The 27,259-nt window shown below is 39.6% G+C and overlaps 1 protein-coding gene across 8 annotated transcripts in view; it reads left to right on the forward strand.

Annotated features, from left to right (window-relative positions):
* LOC111866508 (microtubule-associated serine/threonine-protein kinase 3) overlaps positions 1 to 27,259 on the forward strand; it is a 106,056-nt gene that overhangs the window by 15,318 nt on the left and 63,479 nt on the right. For 5 of the 8 annotated variants that reach the window (XM_023855511.2, XM_023855513.2, XM_023855512.2 and 2 more), the window contains one exon: positions 19,246 to 19,407. The exons of the other annotated variants lie outside the window; for them this stretch is intronic. In XM_023855511.2, the coding sequence (XP_023711279.1) occupies positions 19,246 to 19,407 (162 nt within the window). The remainder of the gene's footprint in view (positions 1 to 19,245; positions 19,408 to 27,259) is intronic. 8 annotated transcript variants of the gene reach the window in all.

Genomic DNA, 27,259 nt, shown 5'->3' on the forward strand with positions numbered 1-27,259 from the left:
TCGCTCGCTCGGAAGCCGGGATCGTGGGTTCGAATCCCACTCAGGGCATGGATGTGTGTGTGCGTTTTTCTGTGTTTGTATGCAGGTAGAGGCCTTGCGACGAGCTGATCACTCGCACAAGGAGTCCTACCGTATGTGTAAGATCTAGAAAAACCGAAGTGAACGGAGCTCATGGAGGTAGGCCTAGGCCCACTGGGGCTGTAGTGCCAAGGAAAAAAAAAAACCTTTTACTATTTCTCTTGTACGGGATTATCGAAATGATGACTGTAATTAAATTCAATGTGTGTATCTGGTTGAGCAACCTGATCCCTGCTTTAGAAGTGTTGCGAATATCGAATGACAGATCGTTTGTCCGTGTTATACGTGGTGTTTGTGATGCTGATTTTAATATATAGTGCATTCACATTTGTGTTTTTGATATCATCATCGAAACCCATGATAAGGGTCTTCGATTTAGACACCTGATCAAGCAATTCCCTGTTTTGGAATATGAAAGTTCGTTACGGTTATCACCAAACCCCTTCATTGGTACTTATCCTGATGCTTCTTAACACTAGCACAAAGTATTCCTCTAAATTCGGTGTTTAATGATATCTTCTGTCTTTGTCAAGTTCTTTCAAACAGTCTTTGTCTGTGATGAGTTCCAGCCAAAGTGTTGTATGCGTTTGTTTCCACCATGCCTGCTATTTGCTCTGCCCACATGAATCACCCTAGCAGTACGTTTTCCCGTTACTTAAACTACTTCATGTTTCTTTATTTTTATCTGTAATTCGTTTTCATATACCCCTACTCTCTGTCCTTCCAAATTATTTATAATTATTTATTTGTACATGAGAGAAGAAACTAACGGTAGCATTTATTTTTTATTTATTGTTATTGCTATTATTATTATTATTATTATTATTATTATTATTATTATTGTCATTTGTTTTTGTATGTACAGTATGTGTTTGTTTCCATCTTCGCTTGTGCTTATTTTATAAACAGCATTTGTGTTGTTGAGTAAGCATGCATATAAATAAATAAATGAATAAGTAAATAAGGAACCGTGTTTAATTATGTGCAGTATTTGTCTCCAGTTTTATTGCCGTTGTCAGGTGCTTAATTAAATTAATTGAACTGAACTGTTATTTATCTCATCACAGTTATTGGGAGCCGGGTTAGTTTAGTCAGTATAGTGATTAGGCTGCGGACTGGACGACCGGGGTTCGATTCTCAGTAGGGGTAAGATATTTTTTTTCTCTCCTTAACGTCCAGACCAGCTCTGTGGCCCACCCAGCCTCCTACTTTATGAGTGCCGGGGCCACTGTTCCCGAGGATAAAGCGGCAGGGGCGTGGAGCTCACCAGTCACCTCCATCTAGTGCCGAGGTCGAGAATTGTGGAGTCATAGCTGTACTCCCCCATGTACCTTCATGGCTTATTGCTTAATTGTGTAATTGTCGGGATAACTTTACTTTTACCGTTACCTCATCATTATTATTGGCATTAGTTTTCAGAATTGGCTCTCACTCATGGGAATCCTTAGGTGTCTTTTTATTTTTCTTCTCGTTAACGTTATGCAGTAGGACTCGCCGTCCATAATGGAGGTCATTGACCGAAGCGGTTTTATTCACTGATGTGATATGCACTTAGCTAACTTGTTCGGTTGTTTGCAACTTTTCGTAACTATAATTCGTTCATCGCAGTCTATCGGCAGTAGACTGGTAGTACATTTCATGAAGGTGACCGTTATATATGAACATTATTTGACATGAAAATGTGAGGGGTGGGCCTGAAAATCGTGCCAACTAATATTTGTTCAATAATCATCCTCATTGCATGTACAGAAATTTTTCCATCACCTGTCTGCTTGTTTGCTTATAATCTTTTCTAGAACTGAAGTATCCTGGTGTTGGACTTTGGTAATTGAAAATAGGAAAGTACGTGTAAATTTCTTGTATTTAAAGTGGTTTCAATGTGCAAACTTCATTTCCGGTTGACGCTAAGGACCTTTTTATTGTGTAGTCACTTATGATAATACCTTCTTATATCTGAATATTGCACATTAGAATAACAGGGTTGAATCTAAGTTATTGCACTTTTTTTTTTTTTGGAAGCGTACAGTGCTTTGATCTTAGCGTAAGAAGACCACGTCTATAATTGATTTCTTTTTTTCAAGTTGTTATTTACGTTCTTAGTAATGTCTGTGTGCATCTATATCCACAGTACAAAACTTAAAATAGTCCTCCAATAGAGTTTTAGTTTTCTTGAGTTGTACCTATTGTGGAAACATGTCGTGGAATTTAATAAATTATCGTAGAATGAAGTTCATGTGGTGGTGAGAAGTGACCATTCATTATTATTTTTTTTCAAACAGGTTACAACATTGTAAATTTTAAGGTAAAGTTATGTAATTTAAATTTATTCGTAATTACTTCTTACATGTATTTTAGTTTTGCTCTTANGGGGCCACTGTTCCCGAGGATAAAGCGGCAGGGGCGTGGAGCTCACCAGTCACCTCCATCTAGTGCCGAGGTCGAGAATTGTGGAGTCATAGCTGTACTCCCCCATGTACCTTCATGGCTTATTGCTTAATTGTGTAATTGTCGGGATAACTTTACTTTTACCGTTACCTCATCATTATTATTGGCATTAGTTTTCAGAATTGGCTCTCACTCATGGGAATCCTTAGGTGTCTTTTTATTTTTCTTCTCGTTAACGTTATGCAGTAGGACTCGCCGTCCATAATGGAGGTCATTGACCGAAGCGGTTTTATTCACTGATGTGATATGCACTTAGCTAACTTGTTCGGTTGTTTGCAACTTTTCGTAACTATAATTCGTTCATCGCAGTCTATCGGCAGTAGACTGGTAGTACATTTCATGAAGGTGACCGTTATATATGAACATTATTTGACATGAAAATGTGAGGGGTGGGCCTGAAAATCGTGCCAACTAATATTTGTTCAATAATCATCCTCATTGCATGTACAGAAATTTTTCCATCACCTGTCTGCTTGTTTGCTTATAATCTTTTCTAGAACTGAAGTATCCTGGTGTTGGACTTTGGTAATTGAAAATAGGAAAGTACGTGTAAATTTCTTGTATTTAAAGTGGTTTCAATGTGCAAACTTCATTTCCGGTTGACGCTAAGGACCTTTTTATTGTGTAGTCACTTATGATAATACCTTCTTATATCTGAATATTGCACATTAGAATAACAGGGTTGAATCTAAGTTATTGCACTTTTTTTTTGGAAGCGTACAGTGCTTTGATCTTAGCGTAAGAAGACCACGTCTATAATTGATTTCTTTTTTTCAAGTTGTTATTTACGTTCTTAGTAATGTCTGTGTGCATCTATATCCACAGTACAAAACTTAAAATAGTCCTCCAATAGAGTTTTAGTTTTCTTGAGTTGTACCTATTGTGGAAACATGTCGTGGAATTTAATAAATTATCGTAGAATGAAGTTCATGTGGTGGTGAGAAGTGACCATTCATTATTATTTTTTTTCAAACAGGTTACAACATTGTAAATTTTAAGGTAAAGTTATGTAATTTAAATTTATTCGTAATTACTTCTTACATGTATTTTAGTTTTGCTCTTACTCTTACAGAACTTATTCCCCTTTTTTAAAATGAGCTAGCTGAGTTTCATATTTAAGTTACACGATTCGATTTACAGTGCGAGATAATACGTATTAATTCCAACCCGCCAGTGCTTCCTTTGCGTTGTAAAACAGTTTCTACTTCGACTTCAGGTCCAAGTGGGAATTGTACCATTCGTGACAGGTATGAGTCATGTACTCTAAACTTATTCAGCTGGGAAATACAGTACACGCCCTGCGAAATGCTTTGATCACGCTATTCTTCAGTGATCGAATAAGTCCTGCGCATAGCGCCTATGGCTTATAGAAGGCCACGGCACCGAAGCAGTGGTTTTCAACTTCACTCTTTATTTTTAGCGCACTTTCTGATTTTATGGTATCATGTATTCATATGTTCGCCCTTGTGTTTGGCCTCTTTAGTAACGTTTGAACGAGCTGAGATTTTTCTTGAAAATTAGTGTGAACTTGTGCCACCAGTGGTTACCGTCACATTTGTACGTTTTTTAATATATTACTGCGAATGTATGAGGTTATGCATAATATATGTAAAATTGTGGAAATTATGCACAGGATTGGATGTCAAATTTGTACATATGGTTTGAACATTGAAGCTATTTCCAGAAATTGTTGACTCGTATGGTGCTATAGAGCGGGCAACTGCCTCCACAACTCAGAAAAATTGCTGTTATAGGTACTGCAGGTCAGCGAGGAAACTTCTTTTCAAAAGATGCAAAAGCCCCAAAAAGAGAAGGTTCTTCTGGATAGGAGTGATGTTGGTGGGTTGTAATCTTGCCCTGCCGAAACTCCTAATTCCATAACACTGATTTATGTGCAAAAATGTTAGCATAATTTCTCTGCTGCTCAAAAGTAATTTGTCTTAAATTTTGATAATTATTTTCAAATATACGACCGTTTCTGAGCTTGGAATTGAACCTGCAACCTTCAACTTACTGATGGAATATTCTCATTAGTCATGTATTTTTAGCCTTTTGAATATTTCTTTAGTGTGAAGTAAAAGGAACATGACAGAGGCATGTAGTAAGGACTCGCTCTTTAGGAAAACTAGAAGAGTGTGGATTAGAAAGTATTTTGAAACAGGATGGCAAGAAGAATTTAACCCGAAAACAGAGGAGGTAAGAGGATGCTGGAGAACATTGTCCAGTGAGGAGTGTCATAATGTGATCTCTTTATTAAATACTGGAATGATCAAATCAAGAAGATTGAGATGGGCGGGGCATGCATCACGAGTGGTGGGATGAGATGCATACACAACTTTAGTCGGAAAACATGTAAGGAAGAGATGACTTGGAATGCCATAGATGGGAGGATAATATTAAACTGGTGTAAGGGTGTGAACTGGATTCCTGTGGATCATGATACACCGGCCATGTAGAACTCTGCAAAACGCAGGGAATTTCTTGGCTGGCTTAGCAACTATTGTTTTTTTTTAACATGGATAGGGTTAGTTGTGTTTTTGGTTGTAAATTGGCGCTTCTATCTACTCCACACGTGAAAATGTTCAAAGGGAACAGTGATGCCACGTGAGTCGATAGAATAGCTTGGAGGGATGGACCTGAACTGTGGAAGAAGTAAAGGTAAGAAAGAAGGCCAGCACAGCTCTAAAGCTGAGCTCTGTTGGATTTGAGTTGAGCCGTAACCTTGAAGAATGCCAACATCTGTGATGTGACGCTGTATAGTCCTGTAGAAATTTACCGACATTTTGGAGGAACGTACTGACTCCATCTTCATGGGCGAAGAGTAAGCCAAGCAAACAACCAGCAACTTTGTTATCGATTAAGTACTGTCATGTGTAATTTGAACAGGAAAAGTGCAAGGGTACTAGATCGGCTGCTGACATTGAATGTAACGCAACCACTAAATAGGTTTTTTTTTGGGGGGGGGGAGATCCATGGTTCGGTTTTCGGTCCGGAGGTTGGCTTTGTTCTCGGGAGTTTTCATGATTTTCCTCTGCTCCTTCAGACGAATGTTGGAATAGGTCATTAAAATAGGTCTGGTCCGCCTTTCACATCTGCATTTTATTATTCACAGTCTTCTGTCTTTAAAATAAAACTGTAAGTCCATAAAATAATGTTGATACTTAAGTTCAGTATAAAATTCTGTTCTGTATGACTTGGTCTGTGGACCGCATAGTATTCCATGGTATCCACGTGTATTAGAACTGAAACTCCGCAAATGCAATATTCACAGTGACAGACGTCGCTGTACAACCACTCTATTTGAACTTTACTTTTATATTAACGTCACAGCATTTGGAAAGTATATCGGCTGTCAAAACCACCGTCTCAACAATAAGAATGCTATCTCACTTCACGCTGGCCAATAAAGAACAATTCAAGTAGCCAATAGAGGTTAAGTTTTCACACAGATAATCACGAAGAATTATTTGCACAGTTGTAACGCCTGCCACTGGCAGGCTGATTTTATCGCAACAATGGAACATTAGATATCGCGATCACCTGTCAACAAAAGGATAGTAATTTGAGTTATAAAGATAAATGTTTCTGATTTGAGTGGCATTATACACATTGCTGTAAAATAATTGGCAATATTATTTTAAACTTGAAATTTTATATTTTTTCAGTAGCGGAATTCACTCACTTGTCGCACCGGAAGCCCTGCCCACGGCGGGTTGCATATTTATTTGGTTTAGTTAGTGATATGTAGAATATGTATTTTGAAATTTATAAGTAGCAAGCTACGTGTCTGAAATAGCTATTAACCCTAAGTTTTGGTGTTTAATGCTTTTGAAAGTGTTCGCCATAATTGCGATATTACGCATATTGAAAACAAGAATCTCCTAGTTGACGGTCATCTGATGAGTAATAGATATAAGACTGATCTTTTTCTGTTCTTTTTATTCCTCGACGTAAATTGGGAACCTACGTTTGTCGGTGTCACTTAGGAATCTGTACTGGAAATAACTCGGCAGTCTTCTGAACGTCCGAACACTCTGCCAGAAAATGTCTCTGAAGGACGTAAGGTGTCCTCGAATAGGAGCGTGCAATAGCATTTAAGGTTAGGTGAGCCAGCGAGAGGGATTCGTCACAACTTATGGCCATGAGCCAAAGTTTGGGGTTAGCGTTTTAGTGTCATTGATTTGCGTCACCCACATAGTTGCTCTCGCCTACCGTGTACTAATTTCACAACTTCCGCAATGACTGTTTCAGTCAGAGACATACAGTAGTCGAGGAAAATTGAGTAGGAAAACAAATCTCTTAGGGATACCGTACGCCTTAAGTTAGTGAAATTTCCGTTGTTGGTACAGGATTTTCATGTTAGCTGGACGACCAAGAAATCTGGGCATATTGAATTAAATTGTCTCGCAACGTTACTTTCCTTATAATCACAGCACTCTTTTTATAAAGATCTTTTCCTACGAAGGTATTGTGACAGATGGACCCACTGCATAGAGAAGTGTCACTCCCTAGGTAACGAATTGTCAAGACAGTGCGTGACAACCAGCGTCCATTGCTAGTCAACAGCTAGTAATTCCAAGGTAACGAATTGTTTGAGGAAGTTGCATGACAACAACAGCATCCATTGCAAGTCAGTGACTAGGTAAACATGTATTCCTTCTCAATATACGACGATCTCTTTCTGTCGGTTTTGATTTTCTCCCACTCTTCCACTTCGCTCATGTTGCCTTCCCATGATTCGTGTATGCCGACATAATCTTAACAAGTGTCGCGTAATAATATGTCAGTTGTTGTCACAGATGCTCGAGCTAAATGCGCACCAACTTATTTGTCCTTTTTCAAAATCGGACAGGTTTCCAATTTTCCGATTCTCTCACACAGACTGTCACTCAACACAATCACTAATGCACCGACACTAGCACTACAGACTGTAAACAAACGGAAGACAACTGTTAAAGAATTTTTTAGGAAAATGGGATGTAACTACATATGGTGAACTCTCCTGATGCGAAGATGATAACTGAATAATCATTACAGGTGAGGTAAAGTTGTCCCTCTGCTTAATTAATTGAGCATTGTGCCACGAAGACGATTGGGGGAATGGAGGTATAGCTCCACCATTCTTGGCCTCGGCATTAAATGGAGTGGTGGTCAGCTTCACGCCCTTGCCACTTTACCTCTGATGAAATATCCACCGGTGTCCTCTGTAGAGGAGGCTGGGTGAACCCCATAGCCGGTCTTAACGCCATGGAGTAGAGAAGAATCTATAGCCTCTTCCGGGAATTAAACCGATCGAAGCCGGGATCTCAGGATCTGTATCCAGGAACTCTGACCACTAGACCACAGAGGCGGTCAGAAAATGTACTTATTAGCTATAAATCCGCCGAGCACACTGGCCGCGCCCTGTGAGTCACGAAATGTTTCCCCCGTTCGAACATTGGAGTCGCGGTTTCCAATCTCACTCGAGGCATGGTTGCTTGCTGTGTGTTGCTTTGTTTGTGCTGCTCTGTATAGATGGCGGCCGTAGGACGGTCTGATCCCCCGTCCAAGGAGTCCTACCAGCTGTCTGTAAGATTCATAATTTCAGATTAATTTGGAATGGGTACAGGCTAGAGGGAGTAAACCGTGAAAGGATGAAAAATAAGTGTAAATCTTTATGCAGTAATGAGGCATTCATTAGAGCACATTCGAAAACTTAGAGACGGTTGAATGTGAGACTAGTCTACAAACTTGTGAGATAGCGAATGGTTGTTCTTCACCTGTACATTGGTTTTCAGCCGTGTAATATTTTGCTTTCTTCGATGTTCCATATCTGTGTATAGAAATGAACAGTGCTGTTTACTCGTATTCCTGTAAGCACTGCATTTCTTACGTTAACTTTGTTTAGTGCAATCCAAACACAAGAAGCATGAACAGTCCCTGTATGAAATGGTTGTGAATTAATATGGTAAACAATAAGACACACGATGTTTAAGAAAGCAGATGAACTAAATCACCTTTGAGAAATGAAATTATTAAGTTATTAGAATTTGGGTGACTATAAATCGCCCAGTGGAAATCGGCGAATATAATTTTACTTTTCCTATTTTGTAACAAGTAAGCAAATCAGAAGGGATCGTAGTTGATTGGAGATGATCGTGAATGCATGAACGCCAGTTGGAGGAGTGGCGTCTGGCATGTGGCAACCCCTCCCTAAATCTTTGAAAATGAATAAAAGGAAATACACCAAATATTAGTGTATTCATAGGCCCAGGCATAATAAGTAACGTGCCCGGAAGATATACCCAGAGTGATCCTTTTGTAAATAACGCTTGCATCTTATAATTTTAACTTTCCACGCTTTTCTGTGTTCATGAGTTTGTGTCGATTGAACTGTAGAGGCGCGAGAAATTCGATGAAGGGCCAAAATAGCGTCGTTAATGTTATCGGTTTCGTAACGGAAAATCGTCCGAATAGCGCAGTATCGTACCGAAGCAACAAATTATAAGAATCATATTTGCAAAAGCAACTTGAAGTTTGAAAAAAAATTTGTCCTTAATGCCAGGCCGTGTCCTGTAAACAGAGTGTTGTCCGTGTTAGGATCGATTTACATCTGACATCACGTTTTATTTATGATAGCCATGCCTGTACTGTAATGTAAACAACCAACCCACACATAGGGCAAGAGGTGTCATAAAATTGCAATAAATATGTTCTCACATACCTGCATCGTTCTACTGTGTGATTTAAAAGTCCTTGGGATACGTATATACAAGTTCGAAGTATTGTGAAATATGGTGATCAACTGTGAAGTATAGTGCTGGACAGAAATTGTTCATATACGATAACTTTGCACAGCTTTCTTCGTGGAGAAAATGAGACAGTTTCATAGGGAGTAGTGTCGTGTGAAGCAGCGGCTCACAGAATTGTCTTCTCCGGTACTCAATTACGAGAAAGCCCGAAAAAGTCATTACGTCTTTTGGCTCTTCAGTGTTGTTTGCCCAAAGATGCAGTTGACGTTGGTACAAAGCTGCTACGTTGGCTTTAGAAAACTACAGTCCTGCGAAGCGTTTTGCATCCAATTTGCAAAGCAGCGACTTGATGCTGTAGATCAGCCGTGTCAAACATGCGGCCCCCGTAGGCACGAAGTGCGGCCCCTCAACTTTTAGAGCTAATTGATATTAAAATCAATATTCAAATTTTAGTAGAAATATTTTTTGTAAAGACAGTTTTCCAACAGACCAGAAGACAAGAAGTGTCACTCAGACATAAATTAGCAGGCTGCAGGAAATTCAATGTTTCGCTATTTATAACATAATTTCTTGTGTAATCTCTCTTTTTACATATTGAAAAGTTGTTTGATACTTGTCAAAAATGGCATTCTCTTGCTTTTTAAAACTGTAAGATATGTGACTTTAGGTAATTATATTGAAATTATTCCTAAATAGTACATAGAATTAAATTTCCTTGTATCAAAATCTAATGTATATTTCTATTTTGAAGTGCGGCCCTGGACTATTATTTATAGGGCTCAGGTGGCCCTCTGTAGAAGTTGAGTTTGACATGCCTGCTGTAGATGGTTGCAAGAATTACTATTTAAGGGCCTTCTTGACCCAGAACTTAGCTTTTTATTAAGAAGAAGTGTGGTTACGTAAACGACCACAGTAACAGATAATGGAGCACTTATAATCCTCATGGTGCTCATGAAGTGTTACTGTATAATTTAAAAGTTGAAATTTGGTTTGTAATTAATGCAAAAAGTTAATTTGGCTTGTTTTTCTTGTTATTTATCTCTGTTTATTTGCTTGTATGTTTCTTTCCTTCCTTCCTTCCTTCCTTCTTTTTCACGAAATTAATTCCGAGCCATATATGAGATTGATTCTGTCTCCCTTCTTCGATTGATTGACTAATGAAGAAAACCCGTGTTGGTTTTTATGCAAGATAATGCGAAGGTACACAGTGCGGTCAGTTATCTGCTGCGTTAGATGAAGTCCAGTACGAACGAGCCATAAGTCGACAATTGAGGTGTTCGCGAACTCCCGGTTTAAATCCTTGTGACTTCCACATGTTGGGCATGGAGATTCCACTGTTCCCATGTAGCAGCTTCGACATGTGTATAGAAAAATTTTCACGACTTGGAGCATGCTTAGAGGCAGAGCGTCGTCAATTCGACACTTCTATAAAACAGCTTGTTGAACTACAGCGGAAAAGAGTATAGTGATTTACCGGAAGAGTGCCAGCACCTGTGGGAACAAGTCTTAACGATAAACTGTACATCCTGCATTAAACCGAATAAACCAAGGAGGATGTAATATTCAGGGCATGCAGCATACACTGATAAATTAGAAATGCACACAGCATTTTAGTCCGGAAATCTTCAGGAAAGCAGGACTTAGGGTGTCATGGTATGGATAGTGCTTAATATTTAAAACCGATTTCAGGAGAAATAGGTTGTGAAGGTATGCAGTTAATTCATTTGGCTTAGGATTGTAACGACTGGTTTGCCTTCGTGAACATGAAGATGAACCTTCTGGTTCTATAAAAGAAGGGAATTTCTTCACCAGCTGAATTACCAGCTTTTTATTAAGAAATGCCCCGTACCATGGGGACACGACAGGGCAGATTAGAAGAAAGGTCAGTGTACAAGTGGCTTAAGTCGTCTGTCGCATGTGTGATAGGTATGTTTTAACAATTTAGAGGCCAGAGGCAGTTTACGGCAAGGTTGGCAGGTCGTCGGCTTTTTTCAGTGTCGTGGAAGATGACGTAAGATACGATTAGTCATTGGGTTTCATGCTTTGAAACTGGTTCTTTTTTATTAATTAATTAAAGACTGAGTAACCCAGAACTTAATTACAGTTAAAACTAGTTGGATAACTAACGATTAATTGTTTTCTAAACACAATAATCTACGTAAATTAAAACTAAGTCACTTTCACTGAATTACTTAGTACTTTAACATTTAACTAGTTCGAACGGTTTCTTCAGTTTGAGTCGTCTGATGATATTGTCCACGTTGAGAAGTCTGGATGCTTCAATATCGACATGGTTTTGGAGTCTCTCTTCGTGAGAGGTGGCGGACTTAGCGATGATATCTGTAACCGTCTCGATCCCAAGGTCACGATGGAGGTCTCTGTTACGAACGTACCATGGTGCATTGACAGTACACTTTAGCACTTTGTTCTGATAGCGTTGAATCACTTGAATATTGGATTCACTGGCCCAGCCCTAGAGCTGGATACCATAACTCCAAACTGGACATAGAGTTTGTTTGTATAATGTAAGTTTATTGTGGATTGATAGCTCAGAATTGCGTCCACGCAAGCAATACATTTTTCTGAACTTATTGTTGAGCTCATCACGTTTCTTCTTGATATGCTCTTTCCACCGTAACTTGGTGTCTAGAGTTATTCCAAGATATTTCACTGTGTTGGCGTATGGAACTTGAGTTCCATTGATGAAAATTGATTGATTGATTGATTGATTGATTGTTTGATTGTATTGTCCTCCTGTTTGTAAAGTCAATATGTACTGAGTTGGATTCGTTGAGGTTAATTCGCCATTTTTTGTCCAGAGGGCGACTTTGTTTACAGCTAATTGTAGATTTCTGGTTGAGCTTTCAACAGTCTCTCCTACTGCCATGACTGTTGTATCATCTGCAAACGTGGCTGTAGTACTGTTCGATGTAGTTGGCACATCATTAATATAAAGCAGGTATAGGACTGGCCCCAGTACACTTCCCTGTGGGACACCAGCCTTGATTATCTTCAGTCCTGAGTAAGAGTCTTCGTGTTTGACCCGGAAATACCGATTGGTTAAATAAGATTTTAGAAGTTAATAGAAATGATCGGGTAGAATTGATCTCAATTTGTGAAGTAGGCCTTTATGCCATATTCTATCAAAAGCTTGTGCAATGTCAAGAAAGACAGCAGAGCACACTCCTTTGTTTTCAAGCGTTTTTTCAATGACGTCAGTGATACGATGCACCTGGTCAATTGTCGAATGATTTTTTCTAAAGCCAAACTTATGCGTTAGCACTAGGCGTTTCTCTTCAATGATGGGTTTAAGACGTTTAAGCATCAGTTTCTCAAACAGCGTAGACATAATAGGCAGTAATGAAATTGGTCGATATGATTCCACTTCACTTAGCTTCTTACCAGGTTTCGGGATCATGATTACTCGTACTTCAGTTTTCCATGCATTTGGGACATGATTTAGTCGAATGCAAGCATTGATTAACGTGGTCAATTTGACCAAGGTTTTCCTTTTAATGTCCTTGAGAATTTCACCTGTGATAAGATCAAATCCAGGTTCTTTTTTCGGGTTGAGATTAGTTCTTATTTCTTCGGCAACCAGTGGAATCTTGTCCAGATAATCATTCGAGTTTAGAACTGGTAATGTATCCGGTCCAGGATTTGGATGGAATCTTTTTTCAAGATGTTTTGCAAATATATTTGCTTTCTCAAAATTATTACGAGCCCATCTGCCATCCGTTTTACGGGTGGTACTTGAGCTATTGGTCTTTTTAAATATTTTGTAGCTTTCCAGAGTGAGTACTCAGTGCTACGATCTGGAGTCAGTTCTGCGAAGAATTTGTTAATTGATGATTGTTTGATATTTTTGCTTTCCTTGGATAACTGTTGGCTGGCTTTATTGAGAAGGGTTTTATTATGGGGTTCTTTTAAAAATATAGCATAAAGGAATGTTTCATTAATGAAGTAGACTTGTTAATACACATGTTGCTCGAAACGTTATTCGTGCCATGTTCTTGTTTTTGTTTTAGATGCTGTCAGTATTATATTATACTTGTATAGCGTAGAACGGTATAGGATGATACATGAATGATGAATTTTGAAAGGATTTGGTAGGAAGCGTTTGTGGTCTAATCGAGGTATTTTCTGGTGTTTGCCTGGACGGGACTGATGGAAACCGCGAAGACCCTGAGGATAACCGGAGTCCCTTCGAGAGTGAACTGATCACTGGAATTACAAACAAGTCTAGGTATTCATTTGCTAGAACAACATGCACAGTTTGTGTGATATTATTTACAAGCAGTATAGAGACAGGAGTGCAAAAAGTGAAAATTCAAACTTTACTGAAAAGTTATAGCTGCCCATATATAACTGTCTATACCGTTTCATGTTGTCTGATAGATAATGTTTAAATAAACCAGTGCATGAAAAATGAAGTATGGAATGTAACAGGAGAGTCTGTGTGTCAAGACGTTATGTGAGGAGTGTTAATGGCTGGTGAAGAAGGCACATTAAGGAGTGACTGAAAAGCAGTACAACCTGTCTAAAGCGAAAGTAGGATTAAACGAAACCTTATGCTGATCGGAAAATTTATAGCCTCGAGAATGTAGGGTGTATGAAAATATTCCATTCTCTCAAGCGGAAATCGTTTGATACTAAAACGGGTAGGAATGAAGAAGAATTTAACGTCTTGCGGGGTTATGGCACTTAGTTGTAGTTTGTTGAGTGGGTACTACTGTTTCGGAGGAAGGTTCTGCCTCCATCGTCAGAGTTAAGTCCGATCCCAGGTCAATTTATGACCGATGGTCTGTCAGTACCTGTTGACGTCTGCCTCCTTTTGGGCTTATTGCTATACTATTAAGTTTCACGTCTGACCATTACAATCGTAATAGTCACAGGACGTCTTCTCTGACGAGAGAACAGGTTTTTCCCTTTATCTTAGTGTTTTTCGGGTGTTCATAAAATATGTACAAAATTGGGGCACTATGCTACAAGCCGGAAGGTCATGGGTTCGATTGCCGATGAGGTCATTGAATTTTTTTTCAGTTTGCCTAATCCTTCCAACCGCACTATGGCCTTGAGGTCGACTCAACCTCTAACAGAAATGAGAACCACGAATCTTTGGGGGTGAACGGGTGGCCGTCATATAAGGCTGACAGGCTCACTGCTATCTGTGAGCCGATTATCTAGAGAATGTGGGAGCTTCAACATCTCACAACCCTGTGGGCCTCCACGGTCTGTCAGAGGGATAGATTTACCTTACCTTTTGAATGCCGAATGTACATAAACAACACAAAACGTTTGTCGTTCCAGGTGTTATGAAGCAGATTGTGCAGTCTTCGGAGATAAGGACTACATCTATCGACTGGGCCGAACCGAATATGTTTTTTACCTGAGGACGGAAGCAGAATTTAGTCTCTGAAATGTCGTTTAAAATAATATGATGGATAATGTCAAAAAATCAATAATTGTATTAATATACCATCGTCACGAAATTGATCTGCAATATACGCGATGCTGATTACCTTGCGTGAAAGCAAAATCAAAATGCTTCCTCAATATTTTATAAACTCATCAGGGAAAACGTTATCATAATAGCAGCAGCATTGGATAACTGTAACATCAGCATGCATTGCACTCACAAGAGACCAAAGTAGATGCTGCAGTTTCAGATGCAAATGCAGGGAATCTACGAGTGACGCGTTAATGTCGTAGCAGTAACCTACAAGGGCAAGACCGGAATTGACACATTTTGTATAAAAACCGAGTGTCTCCAAAATGATCAATTCTTCCTCCTTGGCTCACTTGTACCCCGCAGATTGAAAAAGTATGTTCCTCCGCAACATTGGTACCAGCCTACAAGACAACACAGTGTCATAAACCGGAAAACCACGATATGAATCGTTACCTCCATAAACCATTGTGTCTCTGATATAATTCTGTTCTGTACTACAGGGAGATCGAAAAGTCGCGCACATCACACTAGGCAATTATATTTTGCTGATTCTGTTAATGGCCGTCGTAATGTTCCTCTTGAGGTCATCCAGTGTATGCTTATTTCTTTATAGACAATTCCTTTGAGGTACCCCCAAAGGAAAAAATCTGCGGGTGACAAATCGGGCGAACGCGGGGGCCAAAATCCTTTCGAAATGAGACGGTCACCAAAAAACTCGCACAAGAACTGCATGGCTTCATTAGATGTGTGACATGTGGCACCATCTTGCTGCAACCAACACTCACGTTCATCAACTTCAAGAAGCACAATAAACTGTCTTGGTTTATGTCTTATGATGTTTATGATGTCTTGGTATACTGGACTGTTCACTGTTGTTTCAAAGAAAATTTGCCCACTATTCGACGACGTGATACAGCACACCACACTCCAATTTTCTGACAGTGCAAGGGCTTTTCATGTAACACATATGGATTTTCAGATGATCAAATCCTATTGTTTTGACTGTTCACGTAGCCACTAAGGTGAAACCACGCTTCGTCAGTGAAGAAACCCCGATCAGACTCTTCAATTCCACGAAAACTCGTTGTTATTGGGAAAACAACTTGTCTGTCACGCAATAAACAAAGCTATACTGCAGACGTCGTATGACCGATACACGACAGATGGCGTTTCTACTCGTTTGTTAGTACTTCTGCAGTACCATCTAGTGGTAGGAGATATAATTATATTAACTACAACACAATTTATAACAACTTTTAGTTTGATGTGCTCGACATTTCGATCTTCCTGTATATCTTCTGAAGTATCCGAGAACAGACATTTCCGTCAACAAAAATGGAAAGGATTAAACCCGATCTTCGAAGAATTATGTATTAAATACTTAATACTAAATGCCTCAAGTATTCCAGCCAATGTAGTTTACTGTTGCCATATTCTGTTCTATTTTTAACTGCTGCCAATTTTGTCATCTTTTGCTATAACCGATGGCATTTGGTGTCATCATTTTGTCCTGTTGGTTACTGCTTGCTAACATACATCTGTCTATGGCTCTACAGTCCTTTAGTTGGACCGTTGACCGCTTTTTCAGTTTCTTAATCCTATACACAGTCGGTAGGACTCCTTGGACGGGGATCAGCCCTTCGCAAGGCTGCTACCTACGCACAGAATAAACGCACGCAGACATCCATACCTTAAGCAGGATTAGAACCCACAATCCCATCTTTCGAGGGAGCGAAGACAGTCTATGCCTTAGACCGCGCGGTCACTGTGATCAGCTGCTGACACAACCGTGCATAAATAGTCTTTTAAGGAACTTACAGATCCATTGTACTTCTCTGTTCTCAGCTTCCGTTTTCTTCTTGTCACGGGTGTACAATATTCGTCATTGCAACATTTTAAGAATATATAATGTATGCGTGTAAAACGAGCTCTGAGACGTGGAAGTCTGCTTATCGACACAAACATGTTGTCTTCAGATCGGAGTTCAACGTATCAACCCTGCTCTATCTTCTGGTTAAGATCCTTAGTACACTGTACATCACCAGGCGATTTCCGTGATGCTTGACGTATCATAGAAGAGACTCAGACTATTGAGGGAAATGGGTAGATTAATACGTAATTAGATGCAGTCTGTTTGAAGTTCCTGCCGCATATGTGTCTGCCAGTGTGACGGGAGGGACACGCTACTCGAGTCAGTTGGTACCGCGCAAAGTTGAACTCGTGGTGTAGTCGACAGGCTAGTGGCCTATCCATATTGTGGCATGTCTGCTGAAAGCCAGAATTACGGAACCAAAGAAACAACATTGTTGGCTAACGGTTCTGTAACCCGCATCAGTGGAGTAACTGGGAAGCGATGTTCTCTATGCGGTCCGTGCCGATAGCTACGCATTGCAACAATATAACTGTTGGGAGAGAAGCTACCCCGTGTGGAGACGTGGTCGTATACCTCCACCGTAGCCCTGCGAGTCGTAGGAGGGGACGAAAAGGGAAACCAGTGCCTGTGGGTATAACCGGGGGCCACCCTGTTCCTGGAGAATATAAACACGGGGTTCTGGCCCCCCAGGTTTTGGGAGTCTCGAATTTGAGACAGTAAAATTTGGCCACGAGTCCCTCGGGAGTCGGACCTGAGAATGACTGCGCTGACGAGACCAGCAGCAATTGTAACCTACAGACCCATCCTTTCATCAGAGAGGATGTTACATAAGGACTAGGGAAGCAAGTATTCAGTTGAAAAAAAAGTGCTGGTCGTGAGTCTCAAGGGGCTTGTCGCCAATTACGTATCTTTGTCTTAAAGCAGAAGATGAAAACTCATGACTATGTGGGATGAGTTCAGTGGCTTTTTTCAGTACTGTATAATTACTTCCCTGGAGCCTTTGAGCAAAGTTCCATTCCAGTTCAGTGCCTGACAGTCCTGGCTTCTCAACACGACGGCAGGGGTTGAATTGCATTTCAAACCGGAGGTATTGTTGTCCTTTTTAAAGTACCATTGCACCTAATAGAGCTTCACAGCTTTTGTCTTTAATCTTATAAGCCCCTTTCATAAATAGACATAAAATAATTTAATTTAATTTTACTCATTTATGTAATGAATTTTATACCTTGAATTTTATTCAGGCGCAAATGGATTATTACGTTGACACACTCACATCGTTAGGTAACTAATGACATTGAACTCATTTCTGGTCGTATTGATTTACATATTACTCGTACTTATGTATGTCATTATTTAACAAAAACACATCTGGGTTGATAGACTCCTCATAGTTATTTATACGTTGTTAAGTTTTTTTTTTATTTCCTTGTGAAAAAACATTGAAGTTGCATCCTTATTTAAGCGCTGGAGCATTTTGGCATGTATGTGAAATAATTCTATTAAGGTATTGCTGAAAATATAGTGGTCATTTTCATGTATCACCTTGTATAAGCGTCTAGAGATACTTAGCAGTATTTTATGTGCTTTACTAGTTTCAGGATTTAATACATTAATATTATTTATACAGTAAAGTGTTATAGTTGCATGCAAATTTAGAAATTACGGAAGTTACTTCAGAGATCTCTTCACAAAAAACATGTATACTTTTCCTGCAATTCCACTTCCACCTTCCACCATATGCCTTTCTGTAGTAGTTGGGCTAGAGATTGTTGTTTCACTACTATGTATTATTTATGCTATTCACATATCCTTTTCATATTGCTACTCAGTCATATTATAACATTATACTCCATTAACCTCAGTGTAAAAGTATGGTAACAGATATCTCTTTCATAAGAATTAAAATTCTCATATATACACCAGGATATGTATACAGTTGCCATCTTGTAGTGTACTCAATTTCACCTGTCACTTCACGACATGTTTCGGCAACATAGTGCCATCATCAGGTGCCCTAATTACGCTAATCTATTTCATTGCTTGCCTTTATAAAATTATTTAAAAAGTATTTAAAAAGTGCGTATTTGTCAACTATAATAAATTTACACACACTAAAACTTGTTAAGATTATTCATCTTATGTGTCATAATTAGCAGCTAAGAAGGGAACACACATCACAAGACACGGTTTACACAGAATATAAGAAAAACGACCCCCATAGTGGAAGAACCACACGCAAGTTTTAATTATGACACATAAGATGAATAATCTTAACAAATTTTAGTGTGTGTAAATTTATTATGGTTGACAAATAAGCATCTTTTAAATACTTTTTAAATAATTTTATAAAGGCAAGCAATGAAATAGATTAGCGTAATTAGGGCACTGGTGATGGCACTATGTTGCCGAAACTTGTCGTGAAGTAACAGGTGAAACTGAGTGCACTACAACTATATACATATCATGGATGAAAATCAGTGCAACAGGACGCTAAAATACAACATTATATATACACCAGTATTTTTTCGGTTTGAATTTATAGGTGCAATACGTTTGAAGACATGTGTTGTTATACCTTAGAAATTCAGTGTATACTGGTGCACTACATGTTTTGCTATAGTGCTGTACGAAACTTTCTAGTAGTATGGCTGTCTTTCCCATCTCAGTGTCCCCATGTAGGGGTCAAGATGTCAAAGGATGAGGAACATAGTGGTCAGGGGCCGCTCTGGCAGAGGATGTCACGTAGTGTGAGCGACTCTACACTTCGCCATCCTCGTCCAAATCTTACGCTGCCCCTTCCTTCTGTTACTTCTCTCATGCAATTTAAGGTAAGGAAGTTAGCAGTTTACCCAGTGTATAATTGGAATGGAGAGTAGCTGAAAATGTAGTTCTTTAACCCATTTCATTGAAATAAACACTAGTAGTCGTAGAAGTTGTAGTTTTTAAATGTCTGATGATGATCGTGGTAGTTTTGAAAAATCCGGTTGAATCAGATAGGAACCAATCAGTTATAAAATTTAGATAGTCGTATTTTCTGAACCTTTATAATACCTCCTTATTTCAGAACTTTTTGTAAGAAAAGGATTGTTTCTGTATTACAAAAATTCTTAAAAATATAAAGAAAAATGAAACTATGCTTTCACAAGTTTCATTTGTTAACAGAAAGGAATTGTCAAAGTTAGTCCAAAATTAATTGTTAGAACAAAATTAATGAGGTGTTTTGACTATGTTTCTTATATGCTGGGTGCTGGTAAAATGTGGTTAACAAAAAAATCGTTTCCCAGTGTTTCATGTAACCCATGTGAGGTGTTTCCACATATTTCAGAAGGGATTAACACAAACGTAATCCTGTTGCATTATTCTGATTATGACAGTGTTTATCATATTCGGTTTCCGTCATGTTACAGACGTCCATACTGTGTATTAAATTATTAACACTTAAGGCGGTTTTACTCCGGTCTTATGATAGACGTTATACATTAATTGATATCTGAGTAATGTTAAAAAATATAAATGTAAGAAACGGTTTACTTTCTTATTTTCTAATCATGTGGCACTTCAACATTCGTATAGCTTTTTTCTTATTCACCACAGTTGTGCGAAAGTTCGACAGATCGTTCCACACACCCACACGGACCTTGTTGCAAGAAAACATGTTCCATGTCATGCCTCCGAAGATGGCCAATTTTATGCAAGTGAAGAACAAATTTCTTCAGGACCCTGGTTATAGTTTCTATGGAAATTGCTTCATTCTCTGATTGGAATTGCAGTTTTCAATCCCTGAATCGTATGCTAATTTTTCTGAAACACCCTCTCCATGAAGTACCCCTCCCCCATTGCAGAAAGTAATCGCTGGATTTAGTGTGGTGAGGCTGGTGGCCATGAAAATCCTTCCTCAGATACAGCAGAATACCAGTTGAGTAGGACTTTATCCTCGAAGGAGTCATGAAGATAGCGAAGTACAGTATTGCCGATGTGAAATCTGACATCATCTTGTTTTAAACCAGGCAAAATTAATGGAATGCCATAACCCATCAGGAAAGAGACAAATTCTTCACTCAGCAGAGGCTCCCACACACAGACGCGATACGATTCGGGACGATATAGCACTCGGGACGAGAGCGGCTGTTTACCGAGTGGACCGCGCACACAGCCGCGACACTCGGGAACTCGGGAATCTTTGACACCCGATAACCAGCTGGCCATGACTCACACTCAATCAGTATCTATACGTAAGTGAAAAGACATGGGTAACCAAATGGAACAAATAATAGAGTTCGTCAAAGAAAATGCTTTATTGTACGATACTCATCGTCCGATGTACAAGGATTCACGTGCTAAGGATAGAAAGTGGAAGGAATTGGCTGTTAACAATGAACAGAGACAGCAAGTAGAAAAATCTGTATATATTTATATAGGGTTAAGTATACAGTAACTGTGGGCATTCTTAGTGTAGGCTATGCACCAGTTCCGTTCACTAACATGAATTCCAGGGGNAGGAGTTGAGGTATCAATGTATAAAACTCCCTTAGTTCCTCTCTTGACAAGTTTATATCATGAACCCAAGTGATTCGTCTCTTTCGCCTAAATACGAACACACATAGCAACCACTTATACATACTTAATTAGAGACTCGTTATGGAATTGTAAATATTTGTACATATATATGGCATACTGAATATGTGTAGGAAAAGAACTACGCAGATTTAGTGTTCAGTAAAATACTTGCCGGGATTCACCTTCGTCTTCATCAAGAGCGACAGCTAAAAGCAAAACTTCTTCCTCCAAAGACGGATCCATGACTATTTACCGCTGCGATACCGAGCGGTCTACCGAGTGCGCTCGGTAGACCGAAATACCGAGGCGATATACCGACTGCGATAATATCGCGTTCCTCGGAGTACCGCGCCAGTGTGCGGACCTCCATTTACCGCAATGTAATTAGATATCGTCCCGTACCGTACCGAGCTGCGTATCGCGTCTGTGTGTGGGAGCCTTAAAGGCTCTGAGTATTCCGACGCTCGATAACGCACACAGTACTTTAAATCTCTCTGAATGCAGTGGTTTGGCAGCGACAAGTCTTTCATTCTCAGAGCCCCATTTTTCTTGTTAACGTAGCTACTGAAGTGGATGTGTGCATCATTAGGGACCCATGTAACGTGCAGGATACACGAACTGCCCTGCAGTAGCACTCCGTATTCCCTTGCAAAATCAAAGCGCTTTTCGGCTTCCGACAATGGCTGACTCAGCTGCAGTTTGTAGACCCCGTGCGAGAACTCGTGGCACTGCGCAAAGATCTGCTTGGATCCACGGCAGACTCTTCGTGAACAAGAAGTGCCAGAGGGATTATCTGCTTCAGTTGATTTCTAGTTCTCATTCTGGTAAGGTCGCTGTCACCTACTACAAACCAAACTAAAAAGATGGAACTGTGTTGCTGTTCTTCATTGTCGATCCTGATTGTTGTTATCGTTAATTCAAGTTTCATCATTGATAAAAGGTTGTGTTTGTTTATTTACACTTACCTATATTGCAGCATCTAATTGAATAATGTGGTATCACCTGAGAACGGTCGTAACAGAGTTGTTCACAGCAAAGGACGCGAGATAATTTATAATCTGTGGAAAATTGTGTCAGACGAGGCAATGAATTGCATAAAAATATATTTTAAAAGTGTTAGTTCAAGGATGCTGTCCGCCGCTGTCGATTCGAAGAGAACTGTTGCAAGAATTATCAAAGAAACAAGGAAAATCGAAACAGCCATGTCAACTTCATTCTCACCTCCGAGGAAATCACGCCCAGAAAAGATGGCCGCAGTCGCAGAGAAATTCGTTGAGGATGTCATTAGAAGATTGATTTATTATTTTCATATGACAGAAAAACAGCGGCCTGCTTTGAGTACTTTGCCTCCTCTGATTCGTGATAACATCAGTTTCGAGGGAGGCAGAATGTTTTCCAGTGTAGTTTTGGATAAGGTATGGTTCTGGTATTTAAAAACATGGGGTATATGAACACAAACTTGAATGATTGTTTGTATTCAACATGTCCGAATAATTGGAAGGAAATCTCGGCTAATGGTATAGAACGCTGTGAAATTAAAGCCCCGAGAATGTCATATCGCATAGCTGTAAGACCTACCGTCAGGCAGGGCAGTAATATACGTACAAGATGTACGGTTGAAAGGTATCCCAAATAAAATCATTATATCTCAGGAAGAATTTATTATACACATTAATTGAGAAAGAAACTAGTGAAATGCTACATTTGGAGCATGGCTTTGTATGGGGCAGAAACTTGGACACTTAGGGCAGTAGATCAGAAACACCTGGAAAGCTTCGAAATGTGGTGTTGGAGAAGGATGGAGAAGATCAGTTGACCTAGTATGTGAGAAATGAAGAAGTGTTATTTAGAGTCAGTGAGCAGAGGAATATCCTACACGAAATAAGAAAACGGAAGGCTAATTGGATTGGTCATATCTTACGCAGTAACTGCCTTCTAAAAGAAGTTATTGAAGGAAAGATAGAGGGGCGGATAGAAGTGACCAGAAGACGTAAGAAGATGCTGGATGACCTTGGGGACAGAAGAGGATATTCTCATTTGCAGGAGATCGCATTAAGTGGAGGAACTGTTTTGGAAGAGACTGTGGGCCTGTCGTCTGACAGATTACTGATGAATGAATTAATGGCTTACACCATTACAAAGGGAAACTGTCAAAGTTTTTTCTGCGTATATAACTTTCACAGTAAATATAAATGTGCGCTCCCTTGGTGGCACGAGAAATATCCAGGATTGAAGCATGTTTGATGTTACTATAGCCACCACGACCCTTATGCGGGCTTTCAGGCGTTGAAGGTCGTTGATCTTAACCTGGTAGACAATGTTCTTCACATAACCCCACAAGAAAAAATTCACTGGGGTTAAAGCTGGCGACCTAGGAGGCCAAGGGGTTAGTCCACCTCTGCCAATTCATATCCGAGCCATCTCTCTGTCCAGGTGATTCCTAACATGGTGGCAAAAATGTGGCTGCGTATGCGCGTAAGTCTGATATGGAAAAAAAAAAACTTTCAGAGTTTTCCTTTCCGATTACATAAACCGGATACGTGTATGACAGTTTCCGAGACATTTTTTGTTTTGGATACCCTTCATCCGGACACCCTGCATGTAGGTGAAACGTATCCACACAGCTCCTGCACCACGTCACATGAGTGGACAGATGTTGGTGCCACGATAGCCAAAGCTCCCATATCCAAAGGTCGGCGTCTCATTTTCGTTCATGTCGGTAACGAATTAAAACTATCAAAATTACAGTTTGTAATGGAGCTCAGAAATAATAGAAATTATGTCAGGTTTCATAATTCTGTTACTTATACTCGTACACCAGATCAGTTTGACCATGTTTACTGTATCGTGAATTTTCCCCTTTACAGAAGTGGAGGCTCGTTTTGTCCCTAATGCCCTTTTAATTTTTAAATCCAGGATGGAAGCTGGAGATTTACGAAGAAATGAACGCACGAAATTTTACTTGGTGTTTTAGTCACAGAAATTTTGTCATAGCTATTAGCATGCAGCCGTCCGTGATCATTAAGCTACGTGAATACTGTCGCATTTGTTAAATGTTTCTTTACATCAGATCGCTTTAGCGGAAGCTGATACCCAGTCTCGCCTATAATGCGGTTGTGTTGGACAACACATTATATCACAATGCCCGCAATGACAGACCATCTATAGCAGGCATGTCCAACTTCAAACAAATTGTGATAGACTTTTTAGTGTCAAAACTGCCAGTGATCTACCACCCCCTCCTATCGTCGTACCTCGATTTAAGCAAAAATATTGCTAAAAATAACACGACACATGATGTTTGTTGTAAAAGCAACTAGTAACTGGGCTGTTTCTTTGATGTTTGTAGATTCATCCAGTTGGAGGGAGAAAACAACACAGTTGAAAACATATTTCAACAACTGTTCAGTTATGTTTCCACACATCATTTCTATTCGCTGCACAATGGTGTTTCTTGATAATTGAAGATCTTGAATAGTACAATAGCTATGATCGCTTCCTTATTTTTCAATCCTTCCAAAAGATTATCAGCTATGAGGGTCGTCACTTAGAGGCTTTCCTGTATAATAAATTAACTACAGCAGAAAGACTGCCGTGTATTATCGTGCGTCGAGTCTCTGCGTGCCCTCTGTATAGTTCACACGCAGAAGTGTCCGCGCCTGCCTAGAAAGGAAACCAGAATTATACTTAGTTACCTTTTGATGATACAGAATACAGCGTGCATCTGTGTCTGTATCTGTTGGATTGTGTGACATGCTGTATATTAAGGTTAATTTGATATCTTCTTTGCCTGTAGCATTGTCATCATAATTATGCTGTGTGTCGGTGTTTCTCAGTAGTTTCGTGTGGCTGCATGCTGAAATACAGTGCACTAGTAGCACGTATTGCTGTAAAACTGTGTGCATACCCAGTGGGTTAGGTATATGAAGTTTTCATGGCAGTATACAGCGTATTCTCGGGCAATCGGCGGCGGTGTGGAGTTGGTGTCCGACTTTTCAGAGACTCTCTAACTCCATCGCCGTGGGTTGATGTGAAGGTTTTAGCATAGCTTAGCACGTCTTCGCTGTGGACGCTGCCTACTGTAATTTTATCAGTACACAATATTTATTTACATACACGTATATCGTCTTTCCAGTCCGGAGTGCTTGGGGAATGGTGGACTGAGAGGAGAAAGATGATGGATGGAAGTGGAAGGGGGTGTTGTGACACTTCATTTTAAGGGGAGATTCCCAGATAGTGTCTGCTCGCCCTGATGGTCAAGGTACACTGTAGTGAGGATGAAACACTGGGAAATGAAAAAAGACAGCGCGTTAAGAGAGAATCTGAGAAGAGTTTATACTGCCATTGATTTAAATTTTTGCGTTAGTGCCGGAAAGACTGCATGCAGCTAGAAATATAAGTTAATATTGAGAGAGCTACATTAGAACGACATTTTGATATTAAAAATTGGAGGTCTCTGCGTTCTATAATGAAGCATGAAGCGCGACGTGGAGTTTGGGTATCAGCTCAGCATTTGCTCTGGGACCTAGGAGAAGCACGGAAAGTCTTGATCGTGTCAGCCGGTAGCAGAAATTCCCTATGCAGACACACTTCTAGCCGGCTGTCCGGCTGTCGAGTATTTTGTGCCGATTGTTGCCGCCTGATTAAGCACACGTCATGTCATATATCAATATAATCTTGTTGGTCATCTCGGTTTCTTCAGGTTTTCGATTTGGTCTAGCATAAGGGATTGGTCGACTTGACCCATGGATTGGACTCCGAAATACACTCAGAATTCCGATTGCCTGTAATGAGACAGCCCTTTTAATATTTTTGCTGGGGTAGGGAATTTGTGAGTCTCATACGGTTTGTGGTTGGAGACAGTAATTAGAAATAAGCAGGTGCTCCTCTGGTCGATTTCAGACAAGTAATTGCTTATGTATTATTTTTGATTGGCTTACCTAATGGTTATCTTGCAAGCAGCACGTTGACATTTATTAGTAATAGAGTCATATTATCCTAGTTTCTGAATTTGGCAGTTTTCGTTGCTTACTAACTTTTGGTATAATGCACTCACTAGCACATTGATGCAATATTTTATTAACGACATTCCTGTGTGCTCGTTTAAGATTTTAATTTGTGTTATCATTGGCGATTTTGTTATTTTCATGACTTCATTTGAAAATGTCTGTGATTTTATTTATATGTGTTTCGGTAGTATAACCCATGCGCCCGTATGGACCATGGGAGTGATTTGTGAACTATTAACGCTATTAATGGCGGAGGATTTAAGATAGGACGATTGCCTCGTATGTGGTTTGTTTCACGCTGCGTGCAGGATGTGTGTGTCATGTATGTGAATTTGAATGTAATGTCGCGTCAGGATATTTTGTTGCTTTGGGCCATTCTGCGGTTTTGTTCAAAAACACTTCTGGATGCGTATTGCGGGGGTAGTTACGCAGTCGTTTGGAAAACAGATCTGTTTCACATTTATTTTATTAATTTTTATTAAGTGACGGAACCAAGGTTGCAAAAGGCCTATTGCGTTATTTAATTCTCAACTGCTATATATGTATATACCGCGTGACCGAACAGTGTTATTTGTATATTCAGCATGGATTGAAATGGCTGTGTAGTTTTCTTTTTTTCAGTGGATGGAACGCGTTTAGCATAAATGTTGAAGAACGTTCGTCCGAGTAAACTTCCTTGGCGCATTCCTACTTAAATGGGGCGTTTGATTGAATAAGAGCTTCCATGTATTACACAAAAACGTCGAATTTGAGAGAATTGTGAATTATATATATCAGTTGAGGCGGAATTTTGACTACTAAGTTTCCCAATTAGTCCTAAGGTCTATCCGTCACGAAAAGCTCTTTCGTCGTCCATGTATATGGCCAGTGTTAATGATAATAATAACAACAACTCCTGAGCTTCCATACCAGATAATTTAGCTTTTTCAAACCGATTATCTCAAAATGTTTACCCAGGCAATGCAGTAAGCTTAGTGGTCTACAGTTCAGTGGCGAGGCTTGCTTTGTACCTGTTTTCGGAAGCTCAGTAATTGGAACCCTTTTCAATTATGTGGGAAAATCATTTTGTGCTAGTGATTTGTCAAATATTTGAAATAAATTTGAAGATTAGCGG

The sequence above is a fragment of the Cryptotermes secundus genome, unplaced genomic scaffold, assembly GCF_002891405.2.
Source record: "Cryptotermes secundus unplaced genomic scaffold, Csec_1.0 scaffold401, whole genome shotgun sequence".
Lineage (NCBI taxonomy): Eukaryota > Metazoa > Arthropoda > Insecta > Blattodea > Kalotermitidae > Cryptotermes > Cryptotermes secundus.